The sequence below is a fragment of the Tachysurus vachellii genome, chromosome 12 (genome assembly GCF_030014155.1).
Source record: "Tachysurus vachellii isolate PV-2020 chromosome 12, HZAU_Pvac_v1, whole genome shotgun sequence".
Taxonomy (NCBI): Eukaryota; Metazoa; Chordata; class Actinopteri; order Siluriformes; family Bagridae; genus Tachysurus; species Tachysurus vachellii.
This window is the reverse complement of record NC_083471.1, coordinates 14,715,323-14,731,174: the sequence shown is the minus strand read 5'-3', so window position 1 is coordinate 14,731,174 and position 15,852 is coordinate 14,715,323. Positions and strand designations below refer to the sequence as shown.

General features: G+C 40.0%; 1 protein-coding gene across 4 annotated transcripts in view; it reads right to left on the bottom strand.

Annotated features, from left to right (window-relative positions):
• The window catches only part of mctp1a (multiple C2 domains, transmembrane 1a), a 158,702-nt gene extending 143,077 nt beyond the window's left edge, over positions 1 to 15,625 (bottom strand). Inside the window, exons 1-2 of one of the 4 annotated variants that reach the window (XM_060882709.1) lie at positions 14,629 to 14,648; positions 14,389 to 14,413 (exon numbers count right to left, since the gene is read on the bottom strand). Coding sequence is in view for 3 of the 4 variants with exons in the window: in XM_060882710.1 (XP_060738693.1) it covers positions 14,629 to 15,141 (513 nt within the window). In the remaining variant the exon portion in view is untranslated. Of the gene's footprint in view, positions 1 to 14,388; positions 14,414 to 14,628 lie in introns of all 4 variants that reach the window. The other 3 variants (XM_060882710.1, XM_060882706.1, XM_060882707.1) reach the window with 3 other exon arrangements.
• Between the last annotated feature and the right edge of the window lie 227 nt (positions 15,626 to 15,852).

The following is a 15,852-nucleotide window of genomic DNA, read 5'->3' as shown; positions in this document are numbered from 1 at the left end:
GCATACAGGCGATCACAAACTACAAGACAGCTTCACCTGCTTGTGATAGCGACGCCTCCCTCCCAGACGCGTTGAACGATTTCTACGCTCGGTTCGAGGTACAGAACAACGTAACGCCAAGGAAGACCATCCCTCCCCCGACGACCAGGTGCTCTGTCTATCCACGGCTGACGTGAGGAGATCTCTATGCAGAGTTAACCCACGGAAGGCTGCTGGACCAGACAACATTCCTGGCAGGGTGCTCAGAGAATGTGCAGAACAGCTAGCGGATGTCTTTACGGACATCTTCAACATTTCCCTGAGCAGCGCCGTTGTTCCTACGTGCCTCAAAACTACCACCATCGTTCCGGTCCCAAAGAAGTCTACAGTGTCCTGCCTCAATGACTATCGTCCCGTTGCACTCACACCCATAGTTATGAAGTGCTTCGAGAAGCTCGTCATGAGGCACATCAAGACCCAGCTACCACCCTCACTGGACCCCCTACAGTTCGCGTATCGTCCAAACCGCTCCACAGACGATGCCATTGCCACAGCCCTCCACTTAGCCCTCACCCACCTGGACAATAAAGACACTTATGTACGAATGCTGTTCATAGACTTTAGTTCAGCATTCAATACAATCATCCCTCAGCACCTGATTGGGAAGCTGAGCCTGCTGGAACTAAACACCTCCCTCTGCAACTGGATCCTGGACTTCCTGACAGGGAGACCTCAGTCAGTCCGGATCGGGAACAGCATCTCCAGCACCACCACACTGAACACTGGAGCTCCTCAAGGCTCAGTCCACTGCTGTTCACTCTGCTGACTCACGACTGTGCAGCAACGCACAGATCGAATCATATTATCAAGTTCGCCGATGACACGACCATGGTGGGTCTCATCAACAAGAACGACGAGTCAGCATACAGGGAGGAGGTGCAACAACTAACTGCCTGGTGTAGAGCCAACAACCTTTCTCTGAATGTGGATAAAACTAAAGAGATGGTTGTGGACTTCAGGAGAGCACAGAGTGACCACTCTCCGCTGAACATCGACGGATCATCTGTAGAGATCGTCAAGAGCACCAAATTTCTTGGTGTTCATCTAGCGGAGACCCTCACCTGGTCACTCAACACCAGCGCCATCGCCAAGAAAGCCCAGCAGTGTCTTCCTATGAAGGCTGAGAAAGGCACATCTCCCTCCCCCCATCCTGACCATGTTCTACAGAGGGACCATTGAGAGCATCCTGAGCAGCTGCATCACTGTCTGGTTCGGGAACTGTACGATCTCGGGTCGCACATCCCTGCAGCGGATAGTGAGGACAGCGGAGAAGATCATAGGGGTCTCTTTTCCCTCTATCATAGACACTTACACCACACGCTGCATCCGCAAAGCCAACAGCATTGTGGATGACCCCACACACCCCTCACACACACTCTTCAGCCTCCTGCCAACTGGAAAGAGGTACCGAAGCATTCGGGCCCTCACGACCAGACTGTGTAACAGTTTCTTCCCACAAGCCATCAGACTTCTCAATAACTGAACTGTACTGTACTGAGCACAACATACACACACATCATCTGTATGGACTGCATAGACCCTCATAAAACACACACACTGACACATCATACTGTTTACATGCTGCTTACAATCCAGCAAACTGTTTACATGCTGTTTTGCACACTTTTTCTGCTGTTTTTGCACAAACTGTCCCAATATTTCAGCCGTTTTTGCACATATTGTACAATATCTCAGCCATTTCGCACATACAATACAATATTTCAGTCATTTGCTGTTTTTTGCACAATTCTATATATTATCCCAAGGACCTGCTGCTAAGAAACTGTGTTCATTCTAATGTTACTGCACGAAATATTGTTTGAACATTCAGTATTCACATACAGTATATACACTGGTCGGTCGGCGCTGTTTCTGTTACTGTTTACTGTTTATTGTCTTTTGTGTATTGCATTTTTTTTTACTTTTTGTATTGTCTTCTAACTTTGTGTCTGCACTGTCTTTTGTCCTGCACTGTCTTTTGTCCTGTACTGTCTTTTGTCCTGCACTGTCTTGTCTGTCTTGTTTGTCTTGTCCTGCACTGTTTGCACCAGGTTGCACAGTTGCACTTTATGTATCTAGGGCTACTTACAAGTCTTTAGCCCTGTCTTTGTTTTATGTAGCACTATGATCCTGGAGAAACGTTGTCTCTTTTCACTGTGTACTGCAGCAGCTATATATGGTTGAAATGACAATAAAAGCTTCTTGACTTGACTTGACTTGTGTATCTGAATGACTTTATGCATTGTGCTGCTGCCACATGATTGGCTCATGACTCACAACATAGAAAGCTAGGAACATCAAAATTGAGTATTAATCTCATTTCCATGGTATCAGTAATAAGGAATCAGTTCATTCTTTCTGTATTTTCACAATTTTAGCTTCCTAGGTTAACTAGAATGACTCTGGTCTTTTGGGGTTTTCGAAAGCAAAAGAAGATCTTTGTTTTGGAGGTAAAAGATTTGAATTTCTTGCTGAAAGCAGCTTGGTGCAAACAAACACACTGGTGTTTGATTTGGTCTGAAATAAGGGAGTTTAAAAACATGGTCTTATTAGATAAGAGAGAGCACTGTGAAGTAGATAATGAAGTGGTCTTGCTGCTCTCAAACTCAGCTCTGGAAAAGCTTTAATTACAGGTTATCGCAGTTGAGCAGCTTGGATGAAGAAGAACAGGCCAAGTTGATAGGACATAATCTAAACTTTGCTGCTTTGCTGTATGTTAAATGGCCTTTGAAATCCTTTATGTTCATGAGTTATTTGGTTTGTTTGGAGATTGTGAGAGATACAGAGTCAAATATATAAACATTTCAAATTTTAAGCTATTTACAAGAGAGGTTTAAAAAATCTACATACTGTAGTGACATGAGTCTCAGGATTTGCAATAGACACTGAATCATACCGCAATCATTCTCTTTCTACTTTCTAGTTTATGTGCAGGTCAGAATATGTGCAGCTCAGAAACACAACATTTGGGACAAAGGTCTTCAAAGCAGAAGACGCCTTTACCTTTTTGCATTCTTCTGTATTTTAAGAATCGTTTGTAATGCTCATTTGTTTGCTAGTCGCTCACCATTCTTGTTGCACCTTTTTTCTTTAGTGTTGTAATTGCCTTGCGATCCGTATTTACAAGTCATTTGGTCCAGCTGAATCAGCTTCCACTTCTGCATTGATGCCTTCCACATTTGCTTGCAAACAGCTAAGTGGCAGAGCCTGTGGCTAACACATTACAACACAACATTTTTTTCTCTACTCTCAGGCTGTATGTCCACAATAGTTCATGTTATGTAGAGTGTCGCCATCTCAGATATTATGTGTCTGACCATGTTCTGTATATGCAGTGAGGACATGGTATGTACAGCTAGCAGATTGAATCCTTTCCTCCGAGTCAATTCTAGTTCAAGTCCCTTCAGTATACTGTACAAATCTGCTTCTATTTTTTGAGGCTGATCATCCTGCTTCATCATTATAAGTGGCATACAAAGCTGCTATAACAAGGAGGTCTTTGCAATTTGATAATGAAATAAAAATTGAGTTTCAACTCTAGTCTCTGCTGCATCAGGAGAGGAGTCTGGTTTTCCCTGTCATATCAGAGGCACACTAAAAACTAAGAACTGTCAGAGCCACACTAAAAATCCCATTGCCCTGAGTAAGACTAGATAGTGCAATGCTGCTCTTTCACATGACACAGTGTAAAGACATCAGCGGGTTCTGGTAAATATGATGAATCAGGAGCTGGTTTGTTTTGGACATATGAATAGCTGGTAATTTCAGAGTTATGATCAGTGCTGGCTGCTGAAGTGCTGAGTGCAGGCACACTGGTGAAGACTAATGACACTCCATCACTTGTGGCATGCCCTAGCAATATGTTAGCTATTCTCCTGATATCACTGGAGCAGTTGTATAAATCTGTACAGCTTGACCTCTCTGTAATGGAGCCTTTTGATAACTAAGGACCTAACAAACACTTGGGTCAGGATATGAATTGAACATTGCTAGCTGCTAGTTTTCCTTGGTGGGATGATTAGTCTATATTTAGTCCTACAGTCATTTATCAGGTACATATTTAACTAACGTTTAATAAAAATGTTCTTCTTTCGTCTGCTCCCTGTTCAGGGTCACAACAGCGGATCACATGGTCCGCATATTAGATTTGACACAGGTTTTACACCGCATGCCCTTCCTGACACAACCCTCCCACTTTTATCCGGGTTTGGGACCGGCACTGAGATTTAACTCTTCAGTTGTAGCGTCTAATAAATGCCTCAGTCTAAAGTTTGAACTAAAACTGTGCTGTTCCACTACAATCAAACAAGCAAATCTTTAAAAACAAATCTAGTCACTAGAGATCTTATTACCATTTACAAAGTCAACCATCCATTCTGCATGAAGTGTGAAACACCAATTACATCTGCCTCTCATTCTGTAAATGAGATAACACACTGGGACAGGTAAACAGTCATAAAGAATTCTTAAACAAACCCTGATAGTGTAACCCAGACTTCTAAATTTTACACTGTATGCATATATATTACACATAAAATACAAGACAATAAAATAAACTATTCTTCTTCTTCTTAAGGGTATATCACAACAAACATTTGCAATCATTATTTATGTGTCTTTTATTGACCAAATATAATAACAATTTAGATTACAATAATGTACATATATGCCAAAAAGAATTGATATGTTTTATACATAATTTCATGTATGCTGGGAAAACTACTTTGCCTTTCAGATTTCTTCAGTTATCCCTACAATATGGGCTAACAATCCTTAACCATCTATAGAGCTTTTGATGAAATTTTGAAGTACTCTTTTTGCTCGAACAGTGTACAGTATGTGGTCTAGTAACTAGTGATGCTCCAATATGAAATTAGCTGTTCAATACTGATAACTGAAACTTGATGGTCCTAAGTATAGACTTTTTGGGCCACTCTTACATAAAGACAACACATATGTACATATAGATTTTTTTTATAGATTCAACCTCATATTCCTGATTAAAAGCATAATTTTTGTATCTGCCAGGTGTCAGTTGCACACAGGACACAGATCTCACCTCCCAGAAAACACAGCGGCCTTCCAAGATGCCGTCACTGAACTACACTTCTTACGCTTTTTAACCTTTCTAGAAACCATGGCAGCCAACTTGTGTCTAATGACTGGACTTTACACATACAAGTTTCCATACCCATCTCAAACACACACACACGCACACACACACATACACTCTATATCACTGCAATCTAAATGCTCAGTTTGTGTTCAGTTATTATTTAGCAGTTTTTGGATTGCTGTCTGTCTTCTTGATTCACGAGTTCGTTTTGTAACCTGTTTGTAGTCTTTACCCTGTTTATGTTGTTTGCTAGTCGCACGACCTATACGTGTTTTCAGTTCCAATTTTAAAACATGTTTTGGATTTGTCTGCTTGCCTCTCCCTTGCCGTTCCGGAGATTAAAGATTAAAGACAAGTTATCATTAAAAATGGCTGCAAAACACTAACCGCTGCTTCAAACAAAACTTTTATATTTCTGAGCATGAGCTTAACATGAGCATCTGTGAACTTTCAATGCAGCGGCAATGATCTCATTTTGCTGAATCAAACTGCCAAACTGATTCTGAAGCCTGTGTCCAGAACAGGGTGCAGAGACGTTATATTTAACAGATAATTGTTTTATTGTGGGGGGGGCACGGTGGCTTAGTGGTTAGCACGTTCGCCTCACACCTCCAGGGTCGGGGTTCGATTCCCACCTCCACCTTGTGTGTGTGGAGTTTGCACGTTCTCCCCGTGCCTCGGGGGTTTCCTCCGGGTACTCCGGTTTCCTCCCCGGTCCAAAGACATGCATGGTAGGTTAATTGGCATCTCTGGAAAATTGTCCCTAGTGTGTGATTGCGTGCATGAATGTCTGTGTGTGTGTGTGTGCCCTGCGATGGGTTGGCACTCCGTCCAGGGTGTATCCTGGCTTGATGCCCAATGACGCCTGAGGCTCCCCGTGACCCGAGGTAGTTCGGATAAGCAGTAGAAGATGAATGAATGAATGAATGAATGTTTTATTGTGTCAACATGAAGATTGTATTAAATAAACTTGGCATAACATAGACCTGTAAATTCATCCTGGGTTAATTAGTGTTGATTAGTACACAAAACATTCATCACAGAGACGGAATAAGGATAATTTATTACAGGCTAATGAGAACTTAGTGGAAATGTTGGATTTCATCCTATGAACTGAAATCTTTTATTTTCATTTATCTTCAGGAACTGTATTTATTCAGTCATGGAGTTTTGTTTCCTATATATATTTATTCTGTGGTGTCTGAGGCTGGTGGGTCTAGGACACATAGGACAGTCCAATCTATATAACATTTAATTTTCCTCACAGAATAAATAAAGTTTATCTATCTATCTAACTATCTAGATAGCTATCAGGGAGAACATGTTAAACCCCAAACAGACAGAAACCCAAGCTCAGGATCAAACAGAGGTTCCATGAACTGTGAAGTGGCCATACTGTAATACCTGCTGATCCACCAAGATGCCAAATAAAAGCCTTTGGGAAAAAAAAGTGTTTTTCTCCATTTCTAACATGACACATATGCTATCAACTGTGACAATGTGTCTGACTATATGGTAATAATGTTGGAGACCATTATTAATCCATATGACAGACTTTTGAATTAAAAAAAATGATACAATTAGCATTTGTGTGTGAACATGATCTTTCAGTCCACTGACAATATCGTCATGCACAACAGCTAACGTTTTGCTATTAAAATCTTTTTTTTCCTGCAGACTGGTAAACCAAGATTCAGAAGCTTGGCCAGAAAAGTGTGTAAAAGATATTGTAAGCTTTTTGTACTGTAGCTATTATGGAATTGTCCACATCAACAGCAGACACGTGAGACTGAAGAATTTTTAATAAACCCACGCAGATGTTCTAAGAAACTCTCCACAGACAGTAAGCTGAGCTCAGAAGTGAACAGAGAACACACAGCACCATGCTCTGCAGTATTGTATGTGTCCTTGGTCACATCACAAATTTCTTCATTTTGTTTACAGCTTCACAAATGGCTTGAAACCTACAGTAAGAAGCAGCATAATGATATTTATCTGTATCAAAATATACAGTAGTTTGCATTCTGGAGAGCACAGAGTTTGAATTTTTGAACCGTATAAAAGTACAACCAAAAGGAGCAATGTTTAAAAATCTGTACATGTACTTAATACTTGCATGTAGAGTGTGAAATATTTTTTTACCTCTAGCAAAGTGCAGGAACTGTCAGAGGGAAAGGTAGTAAAAATATAATGTCATAAACTATATGTGTGTGTGTGTGGGTGTGTGTGTGGGTTTATAAGCTGTTATCTGTGACTGTATAGTAGTGGTGTATCCTTTAGGCCTCCACCTGATTCAACACACTTTCAATTATCAAATTGTTTCATTCAAAATAAAACTACAGGAAAAGCTTTCATCTTTGGACTGACAAAAAGAAAACCAGGCCTAGTCTAATTCTTTCAGATTAAAGATAACAGCCATAATTTTTCCTGTTTCTATGACAGTAAAAACTAGTTTGTTTTATCTGTAAGTAGTCAACTCTTTTCTTTAGCCTGCTGCACAGCTAAGCAACGGCACTCACTGCGAGTTCTTAAAGTAAATGCTGAGTGAGACAGAGCTGGGTTTTGTGAATAACGTTAACAAGACCACACTGTAACCCCAAGCTACAAGAGCACAATTTTTAACACCCATAGCAGTGCTACTGTTCCTAAAGCAACACCACGATATTTGAAAATATCATGGAATCTGCTATGATATGATTCTAGCCTACAACTGATATGACTAGAACTTTGCTCGGAATCTGGACTTGGCATACAGTTAAGCCATGAATTGTGATGACATAGAAAAGGACTATTTTAAAATTAAAATTCAGAGATTATTAAATTATTTCCACATCAATTTTTTTTGATAAATCTTTATTTATTCAATTGTGTTTTAATTGGATGCATTAGTCCAAATCATCAAATTGTGACACCTCTAATGTTTTGCTCCCCCCTCTTTTTCTGTACACTGATATGGAGTTAAGCTTGTCATCTCACATGTGACAACAGGATTAATAACTAACACTAGCATGATTATGAACTGTCCTGTCTCTATCTGCTCCGCAATTCTATCTCCTGAGAACTGTCAAGATATTCAGCCACATTATTCACAGCCAGGTCAATGCTAAGCCTTTAAGCTAATTATGCTTAGGAGACACAGGCTTTCTACAATAATTACATCTCTGGATGAAATAGGTATCCCAATAAATATAGAGTTGAGCAACAGATACACTCTGCACATACCCACATATCTCCAATTGCAGGATACAGGAGTCTTGCTGCAGCAGACAGACACTGCCAACAAGATGGTCGTTTTCTGGCATGTATCAAACACGAACACAACCCACGCATGCACACTTCCATTTAAAAGATGTAATGTGCTACATACACAGCTACACCTTTGGTAATTGGAGTAAAAATATATGTATTGAAGCTGTTTCCTTAGCTGATTTGTGTGCATTAAAAGGTATCGTTAATCATTAGTTCAGTTTTCATTGAAGTGCAAATTTATTTAGTTTATTTACATGCGAAACAGATTTAAAAGACAACCCTTTTTGGTGCAAATATTTCGTATCTGCTCAGTCTGTTGTGCCTAAATTTAAGAATGAAAATGACACTGAATATCAGGCTTTTGTTGTTATTTTGTGTTATTTAATTACAGTTAAGGTCCAGTATATTCATATAACCTTTCTTCTACCTTCCAGATGAAAAGTGCAGCACAAAACTTTCGTCGCATCTGAGGACCAACATTAACAATAGTGTCATGCTTCAAACAGCAGAGGTCTGTTCTTTTTTCTTTTAAAGTGATGTCAAGTAGACCTCATTTCATTTTAATGGTGTTGTTGTTGTTGTCCCTCGACTGCTCTCTGTCAATAGTCGCAACAGTGGATCATCTGATCCATATATTTTGATTTGGCACAGGTTTTATGTGCTTCCTGATGCAACCCTCCTATTTTATCTGGGCTTGGGACTGGCACTGAGAGTTAACCTTTTGCTAGCTGGGTTTATTCAAGGTCCAGGAATCTATAACCCAGGCCACAGGCAGAGAGAGTGTGACATACATCATTTCAGTTTAATAAAAAAGTTAGTTTGCAGAAAAACTAAATTTTTTTCATTTTTTCTATGCCAATCTGTACAGTTTATATTTAGAGCTCAGTGCAATCAATACATTGTAACACAGGAAATACAGTATATTATTATTGTTGTTGTAAAGTTGATTAAATAAAACTAAAGCTCAACTGTGGACCCAAAAGCCGTTAAAACTTCTATTGAGAACACTGGTTCTGCTTTTGCAGAAGTCTCAGCATCCAGCTCTAAAGCAAACTCAGTTTAAGGTTATGTAATATATCCACACAGAAAGAGAAACTAGTCTGATGCCATAATGCAAAAGAGAGTAAAAAAAAAACAAGGAGAGTTAGCTTAAAGCTAAAAATACCTTTTGTTTCTCTAAAATATTTCATTGCTCATGCATCCAAACAAGAAGCATACAACAGAGACCAACACGCCTTCAGCTTTAGTACAATCAAATGTCCTGAACCATCCAACACCTCCTCAGCATTTCCTCCATCAGGATATTGTACAGACATTTTTTTAGCTCCGGCTAGAAGAGTCAGACTATAACAAGCAGCCTACAAACAGCACATCCTCCATTTTGTGTCTTCTTATTATCATCACAAGCCTCCAAGGGTGCTGGGAAAGATAATTAAGTCGTGAAGACACACAGTGAGCAAAGCATTGTTCTTTTATTCAGCCAGAGAGCATCAGTCTGAGTAAGTTAGGTGGGTGGTCGGCCCACTGTGGTTTACCGCTCTCAGAGGAAGAGGAAACATGATGATGATAGCAACAGAAAATCAGCTCTGTTAAATGCCTGTTACAAAGGACTGATATTTCAGCCATTGCAATTCATTTGGTGCTAACTTTCTATACTCATACAGCCACATTAGTGAATTATGCAAGCCAAAGCTACACAGATGACATGTTACTGATTATGTTACATGTATTAAGATAATTTACTTGAGCTCTTGCATGTTGTTTACACAAAATGACCCAAATACAGATACATACAAACACCTTTTACCCACATCGACATTATGATATATTAAAGTATACAGGTTTTTTAAGCTTTCTTATCTTAAAAAACTCTGTGATGGGTTTTACACAGAAGCTGTAAAGTTTTCCCCAGAGGGACAAAAAACCTTTAGCTTATTAACTTACAGGTTACATACATTACTCTTCTTTTATGCAATCACATGCTACTTACTGTTGTGTTTGATGTATGTATTGTTTAAAATTTTCGCAGGACATTAAAAGGATGACAAAAGGAAGCTGTTAGTTTTGTGCATACAACTAGGGGGAGTGTGTCTTTAAAGTAGATCATAATGATTTTTACTGACATAAACTACACCTGTAGATTTGTATCTTGAAAGAAATGGTAAAAATAAAGACCCATGTCTTGTGCAGATCCCAGGACCCATCTTCATAAAAATCTCACATTGAACAACCTTAAAATCACCTTATACTGTCTGAGTTTATTTTTCTGCAACTGTTTACTATAATGATTTATAAAGTTGCTATTCAGTGTCACCAGTAGTGGATGAAGTCCTCATGGCCTCTCTGGGGCTTTTCCATGCTGCTGATGTCACATAAGGGACCAAATTCTTCAGCTACAATCTACAGTATACATCTGGATTTTGTAAACCTGCTTGTGATGATGTCTAGAATGGAGTTGAATAATAATGTATAGTCTAAAACGAAACTGTATCCTTGTGCTGCCTGAAAACCCTGAAGATTTCACACTAATGGCACAAACCTCTTAACAAACAAAGTCTTAACAAACCTTTTTTTTTTTCTTTTTTCATAAATAGGGTCCAAAAGTGAGTGTCCACTAGTGAAAATGCTCCTATTGTTCATGCAAATCCTCTGGAGTGTCTTCTGAACACAGGCTTCAACAGAAGAGATTAGACATGAGGGAAATCACAGCCCTGAAAATAATACAGAGTTTAGAATATTTAATATTCTAGATATTGAACATTTAAGGTCTTGTTACCAATTTTTAATGTAAACTAAAATCCCGGGGGGCATGGTGGCTTAGTGGTTAGCACGTTTGCCTCACATCTCCAGGGTTGGGAGTTCGACTCCCGCCTCCGCCTTGTGTGTGTGGAGTTTGCATGTTCTCCCCGTGCCACGGGGGTTTCCTCCGGGTACTCCGGTTTCCTCCCCCGGTCCAAAGGTAGGTTGATTGGCATCTCTGGAAAATTGTCCGTAGTGTGTGATTGCGTGAGTGAATGAGAGTGTGTGTGTGTGCCCTGCGATGGGTTGGCACGCCATCCAGGGTGTATCCTGCCTTGATGCCCGATGACGCTCCCCGTGACCCGAGGTAGTTCGGATAAGCGGTAGAAAATGAGTGAGTGAGATTTTCCCAGATTTGGACACCACTGTATATATTTTATGAATAAAGAAGCTTTGAGTGAGTGAGAGTTCTATCATCAGAGCAACATGTGTGTCAGGACACCAGAGAGAATAACTTCAAAACAGATTCCTGAGGCAAGGACAGAATCAGGCCAGCAGTTGGCTGAATGAAGGCATCATGTGCTCTACAAAGAGAGCTAAATCATACAATGTGTGCAAGATTTACCTCACAGGCCCTCTTACAAACATCAAACTGTAAAACTCTTACAGGAGGTTGTTGAGGATTAGCTGTCATACAGAACAAGTTAAACTGTAACACACACTTTTACTATCACACGTGGCTTGCTATAACTGGAAATGGAAATACTTCTACTTCTGATGTGACTGGCTACCCTGAAATACAAAAAAAAAATACTAAATTACGACACAAAGTCAAAAGCCGGATGGTGGCCTCTTGACAAAGTTCTTGCAATATAAACCGTCAGTGAAAAAAGAATGTCTGTGTGCACATGGCCTTGATAAAATTTAAATTGCATATAATAAAAAGATGATGACAACAAATGGCACTGATGGCAGATCTGATCAGAGGGTTCACGTTTGTCCTTGTGAAGTCAACACTACTTTATAGTGGGTCGTCTAAGTGTATATCTGCCCTTATTTTTAACTAAAGAGTGAATAGTACATTGCGTATCACACCAACTCTTTCCTCTCTCTCAAGTGACACATTTTTAAAGAGTTCAATACAGAAGAAGCATAATTATGTAAATTACATAAAGTGTCCAAGTGCAAGATAGAGGAAAATTATATGTATGGCTTTATTTATGAAGAGAGAGAATGTTCATTATGGTATGGCACCTAAGTGGGTATATATTGTTCAGTTATAAAGCTTAAAACACAATACTATTGTGTTAATGAACTATTCAGCAAGTATAATAAACCTAATAAGAAAGTACATGTAGACGGGTATAGAGGAATATAAGTCCAGACCCAGTAAGAAAATGTATAAAATATTAAAAGTATATATAAAAGCAGAACTCCTGGGAGTTTGGTGTTCTGGATCCCTCAGTCTCTGCATCATGCCAAGAAGAAAAGACAGCCAGGACAACAAAGACGTAATTGTTTTTGCTCAGCAATCTGATATATAAGGATGTATTTATAAGCCCATCTGCAAACAATTTAAAATTCATTCTACAGTGAGAAAAATTCTTTCTACAAATGGCCAATCTTCCCAGGAGTGGGCATCCCATCCCAAATTCATTCCAATGTTAGACCGTGTAATGCTCAGCAATAAATGAAAAAAATAAAAAAGATACATAATTTGAACAAAAGGGACTCTATAAAGACATTAAATGTTTATGATCTCACCATGTTTTATAAGCCCCTTCGCTCCAAAAGGAATATGGTACCACAAGTAAGGTTTAAACAACATTCTGCAATAAATGATGAGACCGAGGTGGAGAAGTTTGGTCATCATTCACAGTGCCATATTAAACCAAATTCAGCACAGGATCACAAAACTCTTCATAACTGTCGAACATGGTAGTGTGAGGGTGATGCTTTGGGCTTTTTCTGCAGCCACAGGAGCTTGGAAACTTGAGGTTATTGAGACAATGACAGGACAGCTCCATTTTCTAAAACAATATTCATGAGACAAATGTGAGGCCATCTGTCCAGCAGCTTAAGCTAGGACAAAATTGGGTCATGCGACAGGAAAATGATTGCAAGCATGCTACAAACTCTACATCTATAAAGTTAACCAAGAAGAAATATTGAAGTGATAGAAAGTCCAGACATCAGCCCAATCCAGGTGCTGTAGTGCTTTGTGAATATCTGTTACCTTTTAGGAAGAAAATACTAAATATTGTGTTTTATCTTTTGTCATCATTAGGGTTTTTTTGTTGTCATTCTTCGATTATTTTAAAGTTGGTGAGGACCACACAATTTGTAGTTAGGCTCTGATAAGTAATAATGGAATAGAAGGAGAATGTGCTTTTTTCCCCATAACTGTATATCTGCTATATTCATGTTATTATAAAAGAAATGAGACATGAGAGAAATGAGAGGAACCAGATAGCAGCAAACTGCCATAATATCTGTTTATGTCAACAGAGTAATTTGACATAATGATATTATTTGATAAATCATGTCCTTGTGTTAATGACTTTTTGCATTAGAAATCTCATATTTAAAAATAATACAAAACATGTATGCCTATTGAGTTAAATCAGCTGATTACTGAGATACTGCTTTCATTCATTCACTCCAAGACCAAGGCTGAATTACTGAGTGAGAATCTTTTTAATGACTCAGTCCTACAGTGTATTTGTGTGTGTTATTAGAGAGCACTGTGTGACTGCTAGGCTTTTAGGCTCAAACACAGGAACAGGAGTTTGTCATTTGACAATGACACGTGCAAAAGTGTTTGGTTCACACCTCAAAGTGACAACCACTGAGCCTACATAGTTCTTTGTGTTTGGAAACCACTTTAGAGTTACTGAGAAAGCAGAAAGTTTTCCTGTGTTTTCAAAGGAAATGTTTAGTTTCATTAATAACTTTATTACATTATCTGTAGATGTGAGGATGGGGCATCACTGATCTAAAACGTACTAAACAAGTAAAAGGAAATATGTTGGCTGCCTTAATAAACTTAACTGCTTTTGCTCTTGTGTAATACACAGTTCAACATAATCTGTAGGTCATGTTTGACACATGCTGGCCTTCTTGCCTAGTAACCCTCACCCCAACTGTCAGTGTGTGCAACATCAGCACCACACAAAGCTCATCCATCACTTCCTCTTTCTCATTTAGCTTCAAACCACTGCTGAGGGTTGCAGAAATAATGTTACCTCCGTGTTCCATTTCACTGTGGGCCTGATAATGAGGATAAAGTCGAGAATAAACGTGTGTTAATGAAATGTTCTGGTGATTCTACACTAAAATCTTTAATCTACATAACAACAATGCATCCTGCTCATAACTTTTTTACAGAATAAGAAACTAGTTTCGGGTTGGTTATGAGAAACGAACCGGAATAAACTGGTCTATTTGACTAATCCTGCACATTAATACACACTTTGTGGACTTACCGAATCACTCCCGTCTTTCCTCAGCTCGTCCTGACCGGAAGCGGTCGCCGAGTCCAGCACGAGCTTTTCGAAGCACGCTGAGCCCAAGGACGAGCTTTTGGGCTGAGACGCGGTTAAATGAGCCACACTGAGCCTCGGGCTGCTGTGGGCCGACACAGACACCTCGTGCGTGTAAATGTGTGTCATTGCAGCAGCTCCTTCCATAGCAGTGAGCGGTGGCTTTCCGGCTCCTTCACTGCATTTCGGTTCCGCTTTGTCGCCTTGCAGAGACGCCGGACTCGAGCTGCTCAGGTTCGGCTGAGAAGATGAAAAGATTCGGTCCAGTTTTTTTTTCCGCTTGAACATCCACAAGCCGCTCTCTTTCTTGCCGTCCGCGCTGCGCCTTTCCGATCCCAGTTTAGGGCTCAAAAACGGTTTTGTCCTTTCCTGGAAATTCTTCCACATCCTCCGCTGATAAGATGTGGAGGTCGCGTCTTGCTCCTTGCCGCTGTCACCCTTCGCTTTCTCCTCCATAGTTCCCGAGCAGCAGCCCGCCAGTCTGTAAAGCGCACGGCGTCGCCAATGTCACGTTGTGGCGCGAGGGCGCACAAACTGGATCGATCCAACAGAAGCGCTCGATACCGGGGGGCTCTTCTGTACCGCACACTGATCTAAACCAGGCGATACGCTGGATACAGTATAGAGCAAGCAGAGTTCCTGTTTTGTGTCAGCCTGTGTGTGTGAAGCCAACAGGAGGAGACTCTTAGCTAATCTATATTACACCAGCGTCACTTACTGTAACACTTAACAACATGCACACGATTCGCTTTGTACCTGTAATAGCTCACTTTTTAAAATTGTTAAAGCTTTCTAGCTTTATGTTCATTATGTTCATCTCCAGTTAAATAGCTATAGAAAGTAACCAGAACGCCAAGTTATTCACCCTTCATCATACTCATCCTCGTCCACTTTTACAGCTTCATCACACCAGGTTTATATTTCCAAATGACTCCAGTGATGGGAGAATCTCAAATGATTCTTTACGAATGACTTTTTTCACTGAGTCAGACGAGTCGATTCACAAGTACGAACGCGAAAGTGGTGAATCACACGTAAATGATTCGAACGATTCGAATGAGGAAAGTGAGTCGAAAACGATATGAATGAGAAACAAAATTAAAGTGCACCATTAAGGATTCTCGGACGCCTCCTCCCGGGCAACATCTGCTATTAGTCCAAAATCTA